The 23,998-nt window shown below is 39.3% G+C and overlaps 1 protein-coding gene across 1 annotated transcript in view; it reads left to right on the top strand.

Moving 5' to 3' along the window:
* PPEF1 (protein phosphatase with EF-hand domain 1) overlaps positions 1 to 23,998 on the top strand; it is a 32,819-nt gene continuing 8,821 nt past the window's right edge. Inside the window, exons 1-12 of the mRNA XM_088144430.1 lie at positions 1 to 52; positions 2,881 to 3,008; positions 3,779 to 3,839; positions 5,137 to 5,315; positions 9,017 to 9,131; positions 11,692 to 11,738; positions 14,872 to 15,038; positions 17,391 to 17,427; positions 17,708 to 17,857; positions 20,465 to 20,794; positions 21,412 to 21,597; positions 22,425 to 22,567. Of these exons, the coding sequence (XP_088000556.1) occupies positions 1 to 52; positions 2,881 to 3,008; positions 3,779 to 3,839; positions 5,137 to 5,315; positions 9,017 to 9,131; positions 11,692 to 11,738; positions 14,872 to 15,038; positions 17,391 to 17,427; positions 17,708 to 17,857; positions 20,465 to 20,794; positions 21,412 to 21,597; positions 22,425 to 22,567 (1,595 nt within the window). The remainder of the gene's footprint in view (positions 53 to 2,880; positions 3,009 to 3,778; positions 3,840 to 5,136; positions 5,316 to 9,016; positions 9,132 to 11,691; positions 11,739 to 14,871; positions 15,039 to 17,390; positions 17,428 to 17,707; positions 17,858 to 20,464; positions 20,795 to 21,411; positions 21,598 to 22,424; positions 22,568 to 23,998) is intronic.

Here is a 23,998-nt window from a genome sequence, read left to right as displayed (position 1 = left end):
ATGGGATGTGGCACTTCTGTTACGAAGAGCCAAACAAATAAATCAGAAAAAGGTAAAACCTGCTTGTGCAATACAATCGTTTTCCGGCAACAAATAATCCTATTGTGCTGTTTCTTAATTTGTAAATTGGTGGTTATACGAGTTGTATGTGTTTCATCATTCGTTTTATAACTCTGTATGTGTGTGTGTGTAAATATATAACTATCTAGGTAGACCCACCTCTTTGTTTTCATACCTTACTGTTTTGAATGGGACCCACTTTTTGTACAAAGTGATTGGTGAGATGTGAGATACAAAAGTTGAGAACCACTGAGACAGAAGGCATGTTGAGATCAAGAATCAGGAGCTTTTACCTGAAGGCCAGAAACTTATTTAAGGCTTCAATTCTATACATCAATGTTCCTCAGCCTGGTTCCTTCATATCTGGGAGTAAGTTTTGCCAAACTTTTCAATAGGTTCAAGTAGAATTGGATTGCATTCCCTTATCTTACCTTACTTCTTCCATTTACCTTTTCAGTAGTTTATATTACTTGCTAATTTTAAACAAGTATCGTGACCCTAAAAGTTCAGGTATGTAACAAGAATACGTGAGGTAGAGCTAAAGAGAAGTATAATAAAACTAGAAGCAATTACAAAAAACTGGAAAAAATATAACTGTAAGAACAGCAGTGAAAACTCATTAACATCCTGAAACATGCTTAACTTATGTCCTGCATCTTCCAACAGGCACATAGCAAGCACTACAAAATTAGTATATGACAGAAAAAAAAACCCCTCTTAAAATAATTGTATAATAAAAATAGAAAATAATAAGATGCACAAAGGAAAAAAAAAAGCCAGCCTGTAAACAGTGGCCTACTGGAATTTTTATTCTGTTTCATATTCTGTAATGCTTTATACTGGAGTTGTGTTTGTTTTATTCATATAACAAAATAAATGGACTCATAATAATATAGCTTCACTATTCCAATGGAGAATGTTTTGCAAATGTACTCACCAGTACAATGAAAAAGGGTCCCACATTCACAGCTGACGACTCTAAAGCTATTGGGAAGGGAGGGGAAAAAAGCAAAGAAGACTTCAGTGGAATCTCTTCACATGCCCAAAGTATACATGAGAAATTTGTGTAGTTGCCTGATCTAGCCATTCCAAGCATGCCTGGCGCCTGTATGAAGGAAAAGCATGCATGAAGATCTACTACATAAGGGTCTTGTAGAAAGGAGCTGTATGTATATGTATTTCCTCACATAGATACCAAATGTTTATTTATATACACACACACATACACATATACCTACACACACACACACAAACACAAGATGAATGAATGAATGAATGAATGAATGAATGAATGAATGAATGAATGAATGAATGAGAAAGAAAAGATAATATTAAGAGCATGGCCAGTGACCCTAGCCTGTGTGACCATGTCTTACATGCTTTCAGTCAACAGGTGGTTCATCTAAACCTTTTTTAGCTGGTGGTTAATTTTCTCCTTGGCAGCCATTATGTCCATTACCATTCTTAACATTACTTTTAGTCCTTTCATTGACTAGACAAGATCAATGATAGCACTTCCATACAGTTCTGAAAAGATCTTGTTTTAATTCAGGGTGAACAGTAAAACAGAAAAATCCTCCCAATGAAATTATAGGCTGCAGGCTACCTGCTCATAGCAACAACTGCAACTTATACTATACATGAGCATGATAACTTGTTATTGCCTTCCACCCCAAGTGGCTTCTGCATATGTGGGGCTCGCGGTATATATTAGGAGAGAAGTTTGTGCCATATGCAAAAAACACAAATAGAACTTTATAGAGAAAAGTGACCAGGCGACACATAAGATTATAAGATTGCAACAGAGAAACTAAATCTCTGAGTTGAGCAGAGATTAGGCAGGAAAGATATTGCTTTAATATTCAGAGAAAAGAGAAAAGAACAAAATCAAAATAAAAAAGTAAAAGGAACATGAAACTATTATATATTTAAAGAACAGAAGGTATACTAGTCACTGAGTATTGGAAGAGGTGAAAGCAAGATGTGTCACATTCAAATAGCTTAGAACTCCATTCTCTAACTAATAGATATTTCAGATTACATCATACATGATTATAATATTTCCCTTCAACACCAGATATTTATATGAATTCTTATATAGTTCAGCAATGCCTTACTTACATGTCTTCTGAAACTTTCAGTTTGCTCCTTCAGGCATACTGAATATTGGCAATTCCTCTTGGGAAGTGCTTTGGTGGGCATCATTGATAAGATCCCTTGAGACTTGATCATCGTCTTAATAACAAAGCAGTATTTCTATTTGAATGAGAATTGGAATAATGAAATTGTGAGCTATGATAAGAGTGATATTCCAAGGGCAACACATTCCTCTGCCAAGTCTGTCATAGTAAAGACAGGTTACAACTTGTTTAATATGATAACATCTGTATGCTGCTTAACTTAATTTGTTCTACACAGTAATAACATCTAGTTTTGCTAGAACTGAATTTAAGTGATACTTTTTAGAGTGTATTTAGCTAGGTATTTATATAATTGTTAGCACCTTTTAAAACTTATAGCACACATTGTCCAGGTTACTAACATCTTCAGGTTTGAAAATTAAAAATATTCATTTACAAAAAGTCATTTCAATGAAACCCTTAAGATTCTGTGTTAGTGATGTATCTACTGAATACTATCTGCCGATCTATCTACTTTTTACAATAGTACAAAAAGCCACAGGATCTCATGTAATAGAGACATGTATGAAGTACAGGGCTCCATGTATTTAATTCATTTTAAAACTCTAGGTCCAAAATCTGCATAATTAACTGTTGTGGCCAATTAATTTTATTTTTGGGGCACATCCCATTTTGACAGCCATTAAAGCAGCTATCCTTATTCAAAGATGGTATCGGTCTTATATGGCACGGCTAGAAATGAGGCGTCGATATTCCCTGAGTATTTTCCAATCAATTGAGTATGCAGATGAACAAGCACAGCTGCAGGTTTGTATTCTACAACGTTTCTTTGCCACAAACAGTGAAATCAAATATACCATGTTTTAAGATGATGTTCTTCATAGATCATGTGCCTCTTAGTTTTGTGTTTATTTTCATATTGTTTAAAGCTTGCAAAATAATGCCGTATTATTGGCTTTCTGAAACTGGTATCTCAGGATGATGATGATGATATGATAATGATAATAGACTTGATAGTTGGATAAAAATGCCAGATCTAGTCTAAACATCTGGCTGACCGTGCAACCAACCACAATAAGGTTTATACCAGCCTTTTTTAAGTGGACATCTGCCTTCTTCTGAAAGCTGACTTTTTAAAAATGTATAATGATGGTTTGCAAGGTTTCAGGAAGGATTTTTTTCAGCTCTAGCTGTTGATGCTGAAGATACGGCCTTGGGACCTTCTGCATGTGCAGCTCTATCAGTGTTGTAAAGATTTAGCCTAAACAAACTTTTTTCTCTCATATATTATATGTTACAATACGGAACATTTTAAAGTACAATTTTGAGCACATGGCATATTGTTATATTGTATCTGTCATGTGTTCAAAATTGCACTCTAAAATCTTTCACTGTTTAAGACATGAACAAGAAATATTGTTAGATAGCCTGGATGGGACACACTGTCTTTGGGGTTTGCTCACTACTTGTGTGTATGTATGTATGCGTGTGTGTTTGTGTATCCTACCTATTCTCAAGAATGTAAATGTGTAATAGGTGATTTTGATTTACAGACTAACAGATGTTTTCTTACTCAGCTGTCCAAATTCTTCACATTTATGCTGGACCATTTTACTCAGACCAATGAGACAGATCCAGGTGAGGATTTAAAAAAATAAATTAAAGTTTTTAATAAATTGCACCTGCATATTTTGCTTAGAAAAATGGCAAGTCAACCAGGGCCAAAACTATGGATATAGGTACTATTTTTTTGTGATTATCTTCAGAGCCACTTGAGGATCTATACACGCAAATGAAAACTTCTTTCTGTTTTCCAAAAGTGAAAATCTAAGAACTGGAGCAGTATCTGTGCAGTTCCAATTAAATGGCCAATTAAAGTAGGAACTGATTATTCAAGAACCACAGAGATATAGGAGCAGAACTAGCGCCTTTGTTTTGCTGCTCAATACATTTTTAATGTTGATATTCAAAAACTCTAGCTCTTATAAAGGGCTTCATTAATCTTAGAATCAATAGCAACTGAAAAATATTTTATTTTCAGACGCATGCTAAAATATTTTCATGATTACCTAATTTTGAATATGCCAGGTACGTTCCTCAGAAAATGTTCCTGTGAAAAGCTATGTTTGGCAATATTTGTAATTCTGCTTTTAAGTATATTTGTCTAAGTTCTCTTACAAATAATGATTAATCGGTTTTTCTCTGTAAACTGGTTATTTTTTTTTTCATGCAGAGGAAAACAAGCTCACCAAAGTTTGAACTGCAGCTCCCATCAGCCACAGCTAACATGGCTAATGGAGGGATGCTAGAAATTGTGGCTCACTAATATTGGATTTATAGCTATAGAATGTTTAGCTTGTGAGATTTGTGCACTGTAGCCAAAGTAGGTGTTCTCTAGTAGAACAAAAACCACTGATGATATAGATACTCCTCTTCTCTGCAGTCCTCACAACTGGGGACACCCAGGGAAAATATGGAAGGGGAGCAAAGAAAAACCCAACTCCACAATTGTGAGTCTTTGCTCATAATACTGTATTTAGCTCTGAATGTGCTATAAACAAATAATTTTTTTCTGTAATTCTATCCGTGAAAAAGAATACGCATAGACATTTTGAAAGTAGCATTAATTGCATCTAGTAAGTGCTCTTGCAAAACAACTATTTTTTAAAAGACTGAAAATGAAAATTCTGCACTTCTACTCTTAGGTGCAATTTAGCCCAACATGCAAAGCAATACTACAGCTGCAGAAGAAGATCTTAGTTAAGATGGCACCCCTCTTCCTCCCTCTCCCATTGGCCGGCTTAGCCTATGCAAGAGTCTGCTCAGAGTATAGTCTTGGTAGAAGACGCAAAGGCTAGAGCCAATCCATTATGTGTGGGCATGATTATTAACCAAATAAAATATTTATAAGCTACATTTTCTGCTTCCTTTATAGATATCAGCTCCCACTTTTTCTCCACTATTAGTGATTGTGCCACATCAGTCTCAGATCATGCCAGGATCGAGTACGAAAGAACAATAGAAGTACCAGCCTCCTATTGTGGGCCTCGTCTTTGTTTTCCTCTCACTGTAGCTGATACTGACAAACTTCTTCAGGCTTTCAAAGATCAACAGGCAAGTTGAGACCATTGGTTTAATAATTTAATGTTTCATTTTACAATGTTCCATGATAATAAAAAAGTTGGAAAATGGGGTATCTGTTATGATAGTCTGCAAAGAAATACATCTAGAGGGGACCAAATCAAAGAAGGCTCTTGTTGTTGTTTAGTCGTTAAGTCGTGTCCGACTCTTCGTGACCCCATGAACCATATTGTGCCAGGCCTTCCTGTCCTTCACTGCCTCCCTGAGTTTGCTCAGTTTCATGCTCATTGCTTCAGTGATGCTATCTAACCATCTCATCCTCTGCCGTCCTCTTCTCCTTTTGCCTTCAATCTTTCCCAGCATCAGGGTCTTCTCCAAAGAGATCTCTCTTCGCATTAGGTGGCCAAAATATCTGAGCTTGAGCTTCATTATTGATCCTTCCAATGAGCAATCAGGGTTGATTTCCTTTAAGATTGACTGGTTTGACCTCCTAGCAGTCCAGGGGACTCTCAAGAGTCTTCTCCAGCACCACAGTTCAAAGGCATCAATTCTTCGGCGCTCGGCCGTTTTTATGGTCCAGCTCTCACAGCCATACATTACTACTGGAAAAACCATAGCTTTGACTGTGCGGATCTTTGTCGGCAAGGTGACGTCTCTGCTTTTTAATATGCTATCTAGGCTTGCCATAGCTTTCCTCCCAAGGAGCAAGCGTCTTTTAATTTCATGGCTGCAGTCTCCGTCTGCGGTGATCTTGGAGCCCAAATAAATGAAGTCTGTTACTGCTTCCATTTCTACCCCTTCTATTTGCCAGGAATTGATGGGTCCAGATGCCATGATCTTAGTTTTTTTAATGTTGAGTTTCAAGCCAGCTTTTGCACTCTCCTCTTTCACCCTCATCAAGAGGCTCTTTAGTTCTTCTTCACTTTCTGCCATTAGGGTGGTATCGTCCGCATATCTGAGGTTGTTGATGATTCTCCCTGCAATCTTAATTCCGGCTTGTGATTCTTCCAGCCTGGCATTTCTCATGATGTACTCTGCATATAGGTTAAATAAGCAGGGTGACAGTATACAGCCTTGTCGTACACCTTTCCCTATTTTGAACCAATCGGTTGTTCCATGACCGGTTCTAACTGTTGCTTCTTGGCCCGCATACAGATTTCTCAGGAGACAGGTAAGGTGGTCTGGTATTCCCATCTCTTTAAGAATTTGCCACAGTTTGTTGTGATCCACACAATCAAAGGCTTTTGCATAGTCAATGAAGCAGAAGTAGATATTTTTCTGGAACTCTCGTGCTTTCTCCGTGATCCAGCGAATGTTGGCGATTTGATCTCTAGTTCCTCTGCCTCTTCGAAACCCAGCTTGTACATCCGGTAGTTCTCGGTTCATGTATTGCTGAAGCCTAGCTTGTAGGATTTTGAGCATAACCTTGCTAGCATGTGAAATGAGTGCAATTGTGCGATAGTTTGAGCATTCTTTGGCGTTGCCCTTCTTTGGAATTGGAACGTAAACTGACCTTTTCCAATCCCGTGGCCACTGTTGCGTTTTCCAAACTTGCTGGCATATTGAGTGCAGCACTTTAACACCATCATCTTTTAGTATTTTAAATAACTCAGCTGGAATACTGTCATCTCCACTAGCTTTGTGGTTAGCAATGCTTCCTAAGGCCCACTTGACTTCACTCTCTAGGATGTCTGGCTCAAGGTCAGTGATCACACCAGCGTGGACATCAGGGACATTAAGATCTTTCTTGTATAGTTCTTCTGTGTATTCTTGCCACCTCTTCTTAATCTCTTCTGCTTCTGTTAGGTCCCTGCCTTTTTGTCCTTTATCATGCCCATCTTTGCACTAAACGTTCCTTTCATATCTCCAATTTTCTTGAAGAGATCTCTAGTCTTCCCCATTCTATTGTTTTCCTCAATTTCTTTGCATTGTTCATTTAAGAAGGCCTTCTTATCTCTCCTGGCTATTCTCTGGAAATCTGCATTCAGCTGCTTATATCTTTCCCTTTCACCCTTGCTTTTCGCATTCCTTCTTTCCACAGCTATTTGTAAAGCCTCATCAGACAGCCATTTTGCTTTCTTGCATTTCTTTTTCTTTGGGATGGTTTTAGTTGCTGCCTCCTGTACAATGTTACGGACCTCCGTCCATAGTTCTTCAGGCACTCTGTCTACCAAATCTAATCCTCTAAATCTATTCATCACCTTCACTGTGTACTCACCAGGAATATGATCTAAGTCATACCTGAGTGGTCTAGTGGTTTTCCCTACATTCTTCAATTTAAGCCTAAATTTTGCAGTAAGAAGCTCATGATCTGAGCCACAGTCAGCTCCTGGTCTTGTTTTTGCTGTCTGTATAGAGCTTCTCCATCTTTGGCTGCAAAGTATATAATCAATCTGGTTTCGGTATTGACCATCTGGTGATGTCCATGTGTAGAGTCGCCTCTTGTGTTGTTGGAAAAGAGTGTTTGCTATGACTAGCTTGTTCTCTTGACAGAACTCTATTAGCCTTTGCCCTGCTTCATTTTGTACTCCAAGGCCAAATTTGCCTGTTATTCCGATTACTCCTTGACTTCCTACTTTAGCATTCCAATCCCCTGTGATGAAAAGGACATCTTTTTTTGGTGCTAGTTCTAGAAGGTGTTGTAGGTCTTCATAGAAGCGGTCAACTTCAGCTTCTTCAGCATCAGTGGTTGGGGCATAGACTTGGATGACTGTGATATTGAATGGTTTGCCTTGGATACGCACTGAGATCATTCTGTCGTTTTTGAGGTTGTACCCCATTACTGCCTTTCCCACTCTCTTATTCACTATGAGTGCAACTCCATTTCTTCTAAGGGTTTCTTGCCCACAGTAGTAGATATAATGGTCACCCGAATTAAATTCACCCATTCCCGTCCATTTCAGTTCGCTGATTCCCAAGATGTCGACGTTCAATCTTGTCATCTCATGTTTGACCACATCCAGCTTGCCTTGGTTCATAGATCTTACATTCCAGGTACCTATACAATATTGTTCTTTACAGCATCGGACCTTCTTTTCGCTTCCAGATACATCCACAGCTGAACGTCCTTTCGGCTTTGGCCCAGCCGCTTCACTCTTTCTGGAGCTACTTGGAAATGCCCTCTGCTCTTCCCCAGTAGCATATTGGACACCTTCCGACCTGAGGGGCTCATCTTCCGGCATCATATCTTTTAGCCTTTTAACATTGTCCATGGGGTTTTCTTGGCAAGGATACTGGAGTGGGTTGCCATTTCCTTCTCCAGTGGACCACATTTTGTCAGAACTCTCTGTCATGACCTGTCCGTCTTGGGTGGCCCTGCACGGTATAGCTCATGGCTTCACTGAGTTACGCAAGCCCCTTCGCCACGACAAGGCAGTGATCCATGAAGGGGAAAGAAGGCTCTAGTGTATCATAAGTTGTGGATTTTTTTCTTCATTTCCTTGTTTGGTTCTAAATCCAACCCATGGGCTTTGGATACATTTGCAACCAAACTGACACTATTTAGCACTGTATTTTTTTAAGGAGTGGTGCAACCCAGTACTGCCTAAGCACAGCTCAGTCCACCAGTATTAGAATAGCATTAAAGATCTTGCCCATTTGTTCTCTGTGCAAGCAGGGTCTCTAAATGTCCTATAAAATGTTAAACTTTCAGACAGACAAATCCTTCTTGCTTAGCTTTAGTGACTGCATGCCAGTAATGTGCTGTTTTTGTTTTCATATATGACTCTTCACAGCAGCTCCATGCTCGGTATGTGCTTCAGCTGTTTCACGAGACCAGGAAAGTCCTTCAACAAATGCCAAACATCACTCATCTCTCAACTTCTTATGCCAAAGAAGTAACAATCTGTGGTAAGCTAGCAACATTTTTCTTAAGTGAGGCATAGTGTCAGGGTGATATCCAAAATATCTCTTGAATTGGTAGGACTATGCAACATTTCTAGTTGCACTGCCTTTGAGATGATAGCTCCTTCCTCCTAGTACAAATCCTTCCCAATTTTTCTTTATTGTACCAAAAAAGGACCGGTGACTCACACTTTGGAACATATTTTAAGTAAGCCAAACACTTCCTCCCACTTTTTTTCTGTCAGATGTTACTGAATGAGTCAGTGACCAAACCAGGCAAACTTTTATGAAAAGAGCTGCGTTTCCATCTGTAAAATGTTCTTTTGTATGGTAAATAATTCATTTGAACTCTAACCTTCCCTGGTCTTCACGAAATGATTCTGAAACATTATTAGCAACTTGGGGTACTAAATCTGGGCTGCAAAATTCCAGATAAACACTAGATGGGACCAAAGAGTTAGTTATCTGCCCCTAGAAGTCCTCCAGATTTTTGCCACCCAGATCTGGTCATCCTATTATAACAGAAGGAATACCTACTCAGAGATATTTTACCTGGAGCTATTAAAATGGGGAATATATACAAAATAGTAGGAATTCTAATTTATGAGCTATGGCTGTATATAGATTTTTAAATATATTTTAAATATATAGATAAGAGGGACAAACAGTAAAATGGAAAAATAAAATATAGAATCTTTCACTCTTGCCCTCTTTGAATTTTTGAAAATATATTGATTGAGTATTGGGAATTTTCTGGGTCAAAATAGCACTGTGTGATGGCCATAGGCCATCAATGTCTTATTATTATACATATTATTGTATCAGTAAATATGTAAAGATAACTTCAAGAGTTTCCCAATCATTTCTCCTTGATTACAGTGATATAACCACATGACACAGTATAGTTACAGTGTGGTTACAGTGATATAACCACAGTGATATAACCGCAGTCAGAAGACACAATGAAAACTCCTTAAACTTACAACACATGGACAGACTCAACCGTAGTTTCAACTGTGAGCATCCTAGACCAAGCTATATCCAAAAACACTACAGAATTCCTGGAAGCTTGGCATTCAGACAAATCAGACAGTGTACCATAGCACACAAACCAACTAAAGCCCTCCAAAACATCTTAAGTAAACCAAAAGATGCAGCAGCCCAAGAATTAAAAATAGTCATCTACAACAAGCAGTACCACACAGTGTAAGGACTGTAACAGCCACTATGTAGGACAGGCAGAAGACTAGTAGAGCGCATCCAAGAACACCAACTAGCAGTCAGAAGACACAATGAAAACTCCTTAATCTTACAACACATGGACAGACTCAACCATAGTTTCAACTGTGAGCATCCTAGACCAAGCTACATCCAAAAACACTACGGAATTCCTGGAAGCTTGGCATTCAGACAAATCAGCCATCAATAGACACATAGAAATAAACCATATTTACACACTATTCAAAAGAGACAATAAACAAAAAGACCAGAACACATCCTCTCCAGCAGCCAAAACATCCAGATAAGCAGAGATTAATACCAGGCAAACAATCAAGCAGAAAAGAGTACCCTAATCAAGGAACTACCAAAGAGAAAAACTGGCAGGGCGAATGACTGTATATAAACAGGGAGCAAACCCCACACTCACTAGCACTGATGATGTTACCTAGTCGGGTAATGAAACGTCTGCAAGCAAGCAAACAACCAAGCTCAGAGAACACCAAGGACTCCACAGTTCAACTCTGAGCTACATGTATTCTCTTCTATTGGAACAATGATCTAAATTATGGATGAGCTGACAGCACTCCCTGAGTCTGCTTGAGGAGGCTCAGCAGCTGCAAGAAAGAATAATTATTCCATTAGTAACTCTCAGTCTCAGCTTTGTATCTTCCAATCAATGGAGCAGCTAGCAGATTGAATTCATTGTACTCCTGCAGGTGCAGGCCATAAACCAAGATTGTTTTAAATCAGCTTTTAATCCATTCAGTGCAAAGGAAACTAAGGAAGTCTATATTTATATTTTATATGGTTCAATGAGTTCTCGTCAGTGATTGTTGTACATAAGAAAATATCATTACTGTATATCTCCTCAAACTATAAGCCTCTTAAATTGGATGAAATTACAATTGACCTTGCAAGCAACCCTGTCCTTGCTAATCCATCTGTGTACATCCTCTAACTGGTGTTCTCATTTGCACAATTATAAGAATATCTGAGAAAGATTATGACCTATTCTTCAAGCAAATAATAGTTGCCATGGCCAAAATCTGATTAGTGACAGATGAAAGCATCATTTTTACTGAAGCTGAAGCCAAATTTCTGATTAGAGGTAAATGAGACATATCCTACTTCCAGCAAATCCTTTTTAACTCTCTGAGTTGGCACTGAAATATTCATCTGGTGAGTGTCTTTGGGTTGGTTCTTTCCCTTCTGGTTTCCAGTTCAAAACCTATTAAAATACATTGAGTGCCTACATTTTCTCCTTCACATGCATGTTTCTTAAATATTGGAAAGTAATGATTTGTAATTCTGGCTGCTGATAAGCTCCATCTGTTTTTCTTTCTAGGTGATTTGCATGGGAAGTTGGATGATCTTTTGCTGATATTCTACAAAGTAAGTAACTAATATGTTACTGAATTTTTAAGATGGTGCTTAGCTCAAATGATATTAGCAACTGCCTATAGCCAGATGATCAGCACTTTGCGGTATCAATTATTGGCTTTTGGCATATTTCCACTGGCACTCTGTTAATTATAATTGGAGGCACTAGCTAAAGGATACTGGAAGATATGAAACTTAAAAACAAGGGCTCTTTGGGATTTTTTACGAAGTGTAAACAGAAGTTGAAACAGCTTAGAAGTTTTCCCCTTGAAAAGAAAAGCATGTAAAAGCTTGGATGCTATAAAGCATTTTTTATTAGGAAAAGGACTTAGAATATTTGAATTTATGCTTTTTTTGAGAGACGGAAATATATAAAATGGCAGGGCTACTGCTGGATGGACAGGTGGAAGCTGTGTCGAGGGTCCTTTGCTCAGCTTTGGGTGATGTGCCAGTTGCAGCCCTACCTGGAGCTCAAGGACCTTTGTGTAATGGTCTGTGAGAGTGTCCTTGAGAGACAGGTGGAGGAGGAGCTGCAGACTAGACAACAGTCAGGTAAGAGACAGCTTAGCCCACAGAAGCAATGGAGGTGTAGCAAACATCTCAGAAGGGACCCTCTAGTTTCTTGGACTGCAGAGGCAAAGGGGGCAAGATGTACTTTCAGGTTTGCAAGACTCCGTTACTGTAACCTTACAATAAAGGTAGTGTTGGTACTCATGGTTGGTGTTTCTCGTCTGGACTACCTCAAAAGGCTGACACCTTGCAACAGTAACTCATGCCTTCATGACCGTGCACATAAACTACTGCAAAGGGTTCTACATGGGGTCGCCTCTGAAGAATACCTGGACGCTATGCTTGGTACAACATGTGGTAGCCTGGTTGCTGGCAGGTGTTAACCACCAGAATCATATTAGACTTGTGCTGAAGGTCCTACATGAACTGGCAGTAAGCTTCTGCCTGCAATTCCAAGAGCTGGTTTTGACTTACAAAGACCAAGGTATCATCAGAGCTGCCTTTTCCAATCAGAACCAACCTATCCAGTGTTTACACCATGGGAGAAGCTCCTAGCAATCCCATATTTTTGTAAGATAAGAGGAGGCCAAAGTAAGGAAACAACGTTTCTGTGTCAAAGCACCAATGTTGTAGAACAGTCTTCCTTTGGACATTAGATTAGTCCCTCTGTGAAGGCCTTCTTCCCTTTTAAGACCCATTTTTCCCTGGATAGCTGAATGTTATCTTGCCTTTTTCTGCTTAATGATGGGCTGTTGTACCCTGCCTAAGGAGTATTACATAACAGATCCTATTTTATTATGACAGTAAGGTATTATAATGGTTGTCATACTGTGTGTGTGGATATTTTAATATTTATTGTTACCCTACAGCTTTTTATCTTTATATGTACCGTGGATGCTTTACTTGTTTATATTTTTATTATTTTTATCTAATGAAACAGGAGCAATCTTTGCTCCACAAACTATTGAAAAGCTGCATTTTGCTGCAAAGGATTTTAATTTCATTCCATTTGAAAAGGGCAGTAACTAAAGCTAGAGCTGTTACATGCTTGAGAAAAGCAAATGGAGACAGGAAGTCTTATTATATTTTGTATTTTAAAACAGATGGGGTTTTTTTGCATTTATAATTTAAATTTAATGTCAGATTTAAAGCTGCCTGAAAAGCTAGTATTGCAAAACCCCCAAAACAACAGCTTTCCCAGCCTGGATAAACATAACTTCCATATATTTTCGGAATTTGTTTCATTTGTTATTGGGAACACTGTTATCTGTGGACATGCACAGAGCAACAAAAAATTTGAGTCACCCAGTGTGCACATTCCCAGATGAGGTTGAACAAGGCGTCACTTTGTCTTCTTGTTTCAGCTCTCATACTGTAAATAAGTGTCCTATATTTCCCCTAGGAGCAATGGTTCAGTATGCACTAATTCAGTGTCCGCGGCAACTTTATAGAACATAACTACTGCGAATAACAAAAATCAACTGAATAATGATGTTACTACCCAAATCAAGTACGCGACCACTTTTACTTTTCTTCCTGCTACCGTTCTAGCTGGATCATTGCTATCTAGAACAAAATGAAAACAAAATGGATGCCCTGAACTTTCCAGGTAACATCAAATGAAAGAAATCTCCAAAATATAGGTATCCAGAAAGTTAGCACATCTCAGCTATGGTATAATGTTTTCAGATAAATGGAAGGAATAGGCTATTGGCCTTAGTTCAAGTCCATTCTCTTTCTTTCAGCCTTGAATTTCTAATGTTCACTTTAACTAATATTGCTAAGATATTATGATAATATTAATATGGGTAGAGTGGCCATTTATCCTAATGGAGATTGAGGTTTAAATCATTGGACTAAATTTTTCTGATTACCTTTGATTAATCATTCTTTCAGTTTTGCCTATCCTATCCGATGAAATGTATTTTGGTAGCCCATGACAGTTTTGCTGTAATAAATCAATCATTTTAAGCTGTAATAAATTGATCATTTAATTGAGCGTCTTTTAAGATGCTTGTACATATATAAAAATAAAATGCCTCACAGGTAATGATTACATTGGAGAAAAATTTTTTAAAAAATATCTTCACTCCTTGTTAGTAAAACAGAATCTCAATGTAAATTGTATCATAATAGCTTCACAGTGATTATAACAGGGCAATAAAATACAAAACATGTTTTAACACTGATTTATATTGGAATTACTTACCAAGATTGGCTCAGTTAGAACCAAATTGTCCTTATACAGAAGTTGATCTGGGTGCTGAAGTAGGTCTTAACTGACGGATGTTTATTTCTTTTCTATTTTTGTTTTCAGTTGATTTGTTTTGTTTTAATTATAATGGAGTATTTTATCTTGTTTTGTTGAGTGCTCTTGAGTGCTATTTGGAGGGATAAATGGATATAACTAATATTGAATGACCCATTATATTGACATAGTATCTCAAAAGATTAGATAAGGTTATAATGCCTTCATGACTGATGGCCTCATATAAAGCTTTCTCCTGCTATTTGCTTTGGCAGAAATGGAAGAGTGCTGCTATGAAAGAACGTTATACAATATTCCTGTAATATTGCATTGCAGTGTTGGTCACTCTGCTGGTAACTAATGATAATGTTTTGTTTTCTTCTGCAGAATGGCCTTCCTTCAGAAGAAAATCCTTATGTTTTTAACGGTGATTTTGTTGACAGAGGGAAAAATTCCATGGAAATACTTATAATCCTGTTTGCATTTCTCCTTCTTTACCCTAACCATTTACATCTGAACAGAGGGAATCATGAGGACCACCTCATGAATCTTAGGTATGGTAATATTTATTCTTTCTCCAGCGTGATCTCTTAGATGTGCTTTTTTCTGAGAGCTTGACATAAATATTGATGAGCTGATCCCCATTATCTTGGTGTGTTGGTATACAAAATTGTATTTTCCCATACATTCCTCATACATTATTTTAGATCATAGGCCAATTCCTATGCATCAGCGTATGCAAGGGAGTAAGTGATAAAATGTGCCTCATGATGTGAAGTCCACCCCTTACTACAATTTGTGTACTTCTGTGCAACGTTGGAATGCAGTTGACAAAGGGTGGAGCCTCCATGTACAGGTAGCCCTTGGGTTACAGCCGCTCATTCAGTGACCATTCAAAGTTATGATGGCGCTGAACCAAGGGCACTTACAACTGGTCCGTGAAGTTGCAGCCATTGCAGCATTCCCATTTTGGGCACTTGGCACCAGCTTGCAGTTATGACAGTTGCAGCGTCCTGCAGTCACGTGACCATTTGCGATCTTCCCTACCAGTTGGCTTCCCACAAATAAAATCAGTGGGGAAGCTGGCAGGAGGTTGCAAGTCACTCCTGCTCCTGATGCTTTTTTGCCTGCCTGCCTGTGCTCCCTAGCGCCCACCTGCAGCACCTACCCACCCCCGTGCTCCATAGTGCCTGCCCACGGCACATGCCTGCCTGCACTTCGTAGTGCTCGACTGTGGCACCCACCCACCTGTGCTCCATAGTGCCCCCACTGGCACCCATACCCCCTGTCCATAGCTCTCACCCGCTGGCCTGCTTGTCTGGGACTCCCACCTCTTCCCATATCATGGTCACATGAGATTCTTGCTTAATGACCTGCATGGTCCTGGGATTATGACGGCAACCAGGACTGCTGGGATTGCCATTGCTTTGCAATGCAGTCACATGACATTGCATTTTATGACTGCATTGCATAGCGATGGAAGTTCCGGCCCCAATTGCCATTGTAACCCGAGAACTACCTGTAATGTCACAATGCATATTTTGTTATTTTGGTGTCACTGTGGGTTAAATCAGACATGTATATACAGGTATCCAATGAGAAATCCCACTGACAGGATAAATCTGTTCTCCCTTCGCTATTGTGTTTCAGATTTTTTAAAAAAGCAGGAATAAGATTATTTGGAGGCATTTCAAGTGGCATTTGAAATTTAAGCATTGATTTTAAAAGTACTTGAGCTAAAGATTATGGCATTATAGTTTCTGACTTAAAGCAGAAAAACTGTGAATATATAAACAGTGGTACCTCTAGTTACGAACTTAATCCGTTCCGTGACTCTGGTCGCAACTCGAGTTGGTCACAACTCGAGGTAAATTTTCCCATAAGGTTCAATGTAAATACGGTTAATCCGTTCCGCCCTCCGAATTTGGTCGCACCACAAGGCAAATTTCCCCATAAGGTTCAATGTAAATACGGCTAATCCGCCCTCCGAATTTGGTCACACCACGAGGCAAATTTCCCCCATAAGGTTCAATGTAAATACATACGGTTAAGCAGTTCTGAAACATATGCACCTCTTCCAGCACTTGTGTCCTCTTCCTCGTTAAGATCGTTACTCCTTTTGCCACATCAGCTCCTCTGATGGCATCTTTATTCTTCAAAATAGTCGATATGGTCGACTTCGCCATCTTGTACTCCGAGGCCAGATCAGCCACACGAATACCACGATCATGCTTTTCTATAATGTCCTTCTTCAGTTTGATCGTCACTTTTTTCTTCAAAGCCTTATTCTTGCCAAGCCTGCTCTGCATTTTCTTTGGAGCCATGCTGACAAGCACACCAAAAACCTTCCAAACGCCACAAAACACACCACAAGCTTCACCGAATGTCTCCTTGCTACTGCGATCTCGCCCACAGGAAGCCGCGACCACGTGGCAGCAGGGAAAATGGCCGCGGATCCGGTTCGTAGCTCGAGGCGGAGTTCGCATGTCGAGGTAAATTTTTGGGGCCGGAGCTGGTCGTATCTCGAAAAATTTGTAAGGAGGGGCGTTCGTAACTTGAGGTACCACTGTATACTGTTCAACATTTTTTCCTATGCATCTAAAAATAATATTGTATATCTGCAGCAAAGAAGACATAAATTACTAGATGCTTTTCAGTGAAAGAAGAAACAATGAGAATAGTCTGTATTTTGGATGCCGAGGAAAATATGGCAGGAATCAGTTTCAGAAAATATATTGTGTTTATAACTGCCTTGTCGTATAGTGATAATACTGACAGATCATCTTTTACATTTCCAAACACAGACATATAACATAGAACTTAAAATATTCCTTATAGGCAATGTGTATAATCCAGACTATACAATAGTTGTTATTGTATAAAAGTACTTATTATTATAATTTCAGATATGGTTTCACAAAAGAAATTATGAAGAAGTACAAGGTCAGTATTTTATCTCATTTTGATAGAGGCCATCAAATGAACAAGGCTGAATAATGTGACAGAATAGATTTATGTGCTGTTTTACATAAATTACCAGGCCATTAGCAATTATAGCCTAGAGATATCCTAAATCCTAAATAGCCTAGAGATGTCCTAAAGAAATACTTGCCTCCATTTTTTCCTGTTTTATTGTAAAGCCAAAAGGAAGCTGTCCATAGGCCTTAAGGAACAGTTCAAGAGTTTCTGGGAATGGAATCTAATCCAATATTTCATTTGACAGACCTATGGGAAACCAATTTTGCATCTTCTACAAGATGTCTACAGCTGGCTTCCTCTTGCAACTATTATTGACAACCAAGCTCTTATCTTACATGGTGGAATATCAGATACTACAGATTTGAATTTCCTGAATTCGTTCCACAGGAACAAGGTAGAAATTATGCACAAAAAGTACTTTGTTATCCGGCTGAGTTTGGGTCCAGTCTCGCTCATAAGAAGTAAAATTCTACTAATTCAGTGAGAATTAAGCATTTAAAGAACTAGAGATAATGTACATAATATTAGGATAGGTATCATTTCTATAATAGCATGGTTTCTTTTGTTGTAGTATATACATATTTGTCTTTCTCTGCATTTCATCTTAAAGAGGTTAAAGTCATGTTTTCAACATAAATACTTTCTAATTTGTTAATGTAAGTTTTAGACTGAGTGAAAAACAACATATCTGAAACAAAAATCATTGAGCAGGGAGTTGTATCATTAGATTATACATATATACATATATATGCCTGGCATACAGTATATGTACAGTACTGTGCAAAGGTTTTAGGCAGGTGTGAAAAAATGCTGTAAAGTAAGAATGCTTTCAAAAATATATATTGTAATTGCTTATGTTTAACAATTTACAAAATGCAAAGTGAGCGAACAGAAGAGAAATCCAAATCAAATCAATATTTGGTGTGACTACCCTTTGGCTTCAAACCAGCATCAGTTCTTACAGTTGCACACTTTGTACACTTGCACAAAGTCAGGGATCTTGTGGGATTAGAGTCAGGTGTATGATTAACCAATTATACCAGGCAGGTGCTAATGATCATCAATTTCATATGTAGGTTGAAACAGTCATTAACTGAAACAGAAACAGCTGTGTAGGAGGCTTAAAACTGGATAAGGAACAGCCAAACTCTGCTGCTAAGGTGAGGTTGTGGAAGACAGTTTCATGTCACAGGTCATACACCATGGGAAGACTGAGCAGAGCAACAAGATACAAGGTAGTTACACTGCATCAGCAAGATCTCTCCCAGGCAAAAATTTCAAAGCAGACTGGAGTTTCAAAATGTGCTGTTCAAGCTCTTTTGAAGAAGCACAAAGAAACGGGCAACGTTGAGGACTGTAGATGCAGTGGTTGGCCAAGGAAACTTAATGCAGCAGATGGAAGACACATCATGATTACTTCCCTTTGACATTGGAAGATGTCCAGCAGTGGCATCAGCACAGAACTGGTAGAAACCAGTGAGACCCAGGTATACCCATCTACTGACCAGAGAAGTCTGGCCAGAAGTGGTCTTCATGAAAAAATTGCGGCCAAAAAGCCATACCTCCAACATGGAAACAAGGTTAAGTGACTCGACTATGCATTAAAACGTAGGAACTGGGGTGCAGAAAAATGGCAGCAGGTGCTCTGGACTGATGAGTCAAATTTTGAAATATTTGGCTGTAGCAGAAGGCAGTTTGTTTGCCGAAGGGCTGGAGAGTGGTACAATAATGAGTGTCTGCTGGCAACAGTGAAGCATGGTGGAGGTTCCTTGCAAGTTTGGGGCTGCATTTCTGCAAATGAAGTTGGAGATTTGATCAGGATCAATGGTGTCCTCAATGCTGAGAAAAACAGGCAGATACTTATCCATCATGCCATACCATCAGGGAGGCGTGTGATTGGCCCCAAATTTATTCTGCAGCAGGACAATGACCCCAAACATACAGCCAATGTCATTAAGAACTATCTTCAGCATAAAGAAGAATAAGGAGTCCTGGAAGTGATGGTTTGGCCCCCACAGAGCCCTGATCTCAACATCGAGTCTGTCTGGGATTCCATGAAGAGACAGAAGGATTTGAGGCAGCCTGCATCCACAGGAGATCTGTGGTTAGTTCTCCAAGATGTTTGGAACAACTTACCTGCCGAGTTCCTTCAAAAACTGTGTGGAAGTGTACCTAGAAGAATTGATGCTGTTTTGAAGGCAAAGGGTGGTCACACCAAATATTGATTTGATTTGGATTTCTCTTCTGTTTGCTCACTTTGCATTTTGTAAATTGATAATCATAAACAATTTCAATATATATTTCTGGCAGCATTCTTACTTTATAGCATTTTTTCACACCTGCCTAAAACTTTTGCACAGTACTGTATATGTACATACCGTATACATATCTATACGTGTATATACACATACATATCAAGCATTGTCTTAAGCAAGTTCTTCATAAAGGAAAAAGGTTTTTTTAGATGGTGCTTTCCAGCTGTTTAGATTCAACTGATCACAAACAACTCTTTGGTCTACAGTACTCGATGTTTTAATTAACACTTTAATTCTAGTGCACCAATGAAATATTACGGCTCTAGTTGAAAAGTAAAGGCGTATAGGTGAAGCTGGTTTGTTCTTTAAAAGTCTCCACTGTACCAAACCTAGTGCTACTTATTGAATGCTGTTTCCCAGATATGGTAGAAAGGTTACTGAAAGAACAACTGCAATACAATTCTTTGATGTTTCTTTAGCAAACAACAAGAGGGTGCATTCCAAAGGTTTGGGTGTGGCCCCACTGCCCCATGAAAATTTTCTGCTAAATTGTAATATATATATTCATTCATTCATATATATTTAAGTATGCTTTTTTTTTCTTTGTGTCCACTTATGTTTGGAATGGGCTCCCAGCATACCACTGAAAGACAGATTAATCTATTCTTGACCAAAAAGTATTTGCATGTCTGTATACAGCAGCGTATTTGCTCTGAGGATAATGATCACGAATTTTATCTTCATAGTTAAAGTCTTTGCTGAGACCAGTGAAGTCAAATATGGAAGCAGTCCATGAGCCACAGAGAACAAATCTTGTAAAAACCAGTTCCAATCTCACAGAAACCAAAAAGTGCAATTCTGGGCAAGACATCTCCAAGAAAAATGTAATAAAGTCTACATCAGCATCCCCTGAGAGAAGACAGTACTCCAAGGAAGTGGATGATGTCAAAGACAGTCTTGATGGCATCCATGGCAGAACCAGTTCTAGCCCACTTCAGAATGTGCAATGTCTTAAACCTTACAATCTTACTTCCACATATGCATCTCCAGAATTAACAGCAAAGGAATGGGAGCAAGTATGCTGAAGCTGTATATACTTTTTTTTCAAAATATGGATTATAAAGATGTTCAAACTGATAACAACTTATGTAAAGATTAAAAATAAAGCTTTAATTGGGGTACTAATCGCAAGCTTAACAAATATTTTCTACTAGAAATCTCCTGCCCCAGATTTGTTGGGTTAGTTCAAATCAAACTCTCACAAGCTAAAAGAAAATGCGGAGTAATAGTTGCAGTCCCTGTCTTCTAGAGATCACATTTTTGTGAGGATACAAAGGGCCCTACGTTCTTATCAATATGCATGTTTCCACAATCGCCTCCCATTTGGGGAAGTTCTCTCTAGGCACTTCGTTGTGATAAAACTTTGTTTTACCACCAGGTTGCTAGGAGATGGGCAGAATGGGTCAAAATGGGTCAATATTAACTCAAGCTAAATAGATAACTGTCTCCACCCTGGATTGCAATTATCTTGATTTCTGAATTGTGAATTAACTTTTTTACCATTCTAATTTAGCCCATCAGTAACATAAGTTTCATTGTCACATATATGCTGCGTAGGAATCCAGTAAGGATAATGAGTATTTATTTCAAATACTGGAAGATAATAGTTATTTTCATTCATTTGCATGGAAAGGTGATGGATATTCTCTGGAGCGATCCTAAGCATCAAAATGGCTGTGCACCAAACAAATTTCGAGGAGGAGGTTGTTACTTTGGTCCAGATGTTACTGCCAGATTGCTGCAGCGTTATAATTTGAAATTGCTCATCAGATCTCACCAATGCAAACAGGAAGGCTATGAGATCAGCCATAATGGGAAGGTAATTGGCACTTTGAAGTTTAAACTTCACAAAAACGTTCACAAATTAGAAAGATTGTACTGGATTGTACTAGAAAGAAAGTTGTAGCTTCAACTCAGTATAGATATGGCAATCATTATCCACCAACAAGGTATTCAAAATATGTCAGCGTGATTTCTTGGGTTTTAATTATGATTTCATTTTTTCCTCAATGCAAAATAGAATAAGGAGGGATCTCTGTTCCCATGTTTAGGTGGAAAGGCTAGCTGAAAAGAAAAGTATTCTGTTGGCAAGTAGTTATGTCAGTTTTCTGCTTCCATAGAAAACTGCTATCATTTCATTTGACATTCTTTGCTCCATCTTCTTCCACACAAACAGCATGAATGGCAGAAGCTTGGATAACTCATTTTTCTGGTATGTTCTTGTTTTTTGACTTCTTCCTTCAAACCACACAAAATCCCTTCCATAACTGGGGATACAGGATGGTTTGTTGAGGGAGAAGAGTTACAATACAAGGTAGTGCATGTTTATAGTTATTCCGTTCTTGAGCCGTAGGAGAAGGTTATCATATGGCCCTTCAAGGGTGCATCAAAACACATTAAAAGGTGTTCAGAACTTGATTTTTTTTTTCACTTATTAGACACACGGAGCCATAAACAAAATATATGGCTACATAAGCTTCTTTTAAATTGTTTTTGCTAACCGTGGAAAGAGCTGTTTATATATTACTCACAGTGTGTAGAATTATAATGTAGTGCTTGGTTAATTCTGCCATTTGTTTCATGTGTGACCAGTCTGGTTTGAAGCATATTTTATTTCAAGTAATATTTGTTTTCTTTTTCAAATAGGTCATCACTATTTTTTCTGCCTCAAACTACTATGAAGAAGGAAGCAATCGTGGGGCCTACATAAAACTAAATCCAGATTTGATTCCTCGTTTTGTTCAGTATCAAGTCAGCAAATCTACACGTAAGCAGACCCTTCATCAGAGGTAGGACTAGAAAAGCATGCCTATTGCTTAAAACAACATGCATATTTAGGAACAGGATGCCAAACTGTCCACTGGTATACATAATGGTGTAGGTACTGGTGATCAGCCTTTGCTAAAAACATTAGTTAGGATTAGAAATGATCAGCTGATGTTTTATAAGTACAGCCAAATCTACGCCTCTCCTTTTGGAAGATGATTCCTTTTAGACCATAGAATGGTCCTCCTCAAGTTACAATGGTAATTGGGACTGGAATTTTTGTCGCTAAGCAGTGCAGTTATAAACTGCAATGTCACGTGACTGCATTGTTTAGCAAGGGCAATCCTGGCAGTCCCTGTTGCCATTGTTAACCAAATCTCACCAGTCATTAGGTGAGGACCCACCTGATTCAAGCCACTCCCAGCTTGGTCCCTCCCAGCCCCGAGCCTTGGGTAAGGTAAGGGGCTACCTCTTCAACAACCCCCATCCACCTATCTCCCCCCCATCTCTGCCCTTTTGGCCGCCCTGCACAGTGGCAGTCCTTGGCAGCGATGCTAGGGCTGAAATAGAGGCATGGGGCCTTCAGCAGTCTCAGCAAGCTGCCACTACCCCTGGCCTCTACTTCAGCCCCAGCGCTGCCACACCAAGGAGTGCTGCCTCAAGCCCCATGCCACAGCCAGCCACCCCAGCACCACAGCACAAAGCCCCAGCCGCCCCAGCTGCCCTGCGCTCCGCAACCCCTGCCATACCCAGCTGACCGTTGCCATCTTCCTTCCACTGCTGGTGAGCCATGCCCAGCCGGGCCCTATGTGAGGCAGCTGCTGGCTGCGCCAGGCCTTCTTCCCAAGGCCACTTACACCATTCTCCAAATAGCACATGCCATTTTCACAATGCTTCAGAAAGCCTTTGGAAGGCTTCTGAGGCCTTCTTAAACCTTGTGAGAAGGCTGTACCCACTGTTCTCCAAATCGTACACTGTTCTTGCAATGCTTTGGAAGGCCTCTGGGTGGTGGCAGCCAGCTGAGACTGCTGAAGGCCCTGGGCCTCTACTTCAGCCCCACTGCCGCTGCCGCTGCCGAAGAGTGCCACTGTGCAGGGTGGCCAAAAGGGCAGAGATGGAGACAGATAGGTGGGTGGGAGGTGCTCCTGCGGTCGTAAGTGTAGGCGGGCTGCCAAGTGCCCAAATTTTGATCACATGACCACGGGGGCAATGTAACAGCTGTAGCTTTAGGGATTGGGCATAAGTACCATTTGTTCAGTGCCGCTGTAACTTCAAATGGTCACTGAACGAATGGTCATTAAGCAAGGACTACCTGTAATTGAGTAAATCGTGGTGCACATTGAAGTGGAAGAGACAGGAAAAGAAACAGAGTTTTAGCTACGTTAGCTAAAAACAGGAGTGCTGAATGGAATATAGGATTAGAGGCTGTGCTGCTTATTCTGCTTACTCCATAT

The sequence above is a fragment of the Python bivittatus genome, unplaced genomic scaffold (assembly GCF_059951505.1).
Source record: "Python bivittatus isolate LINGU-HERP-01145 unplaced genomic scaffold, Pbiv_v1 ctg000350_np1212, whole genome shotgun sequence".
Classification (NCBI taxonomy): domain Eukaryota; kingdom Metazoa; phylum Chordata; class Lepidosauria; order Squamata; family Pythonidae; genus Python; species Python bivittatus.
This window is presented reverse-complemented; position numbering and strand designations above follow the sequence as displayed.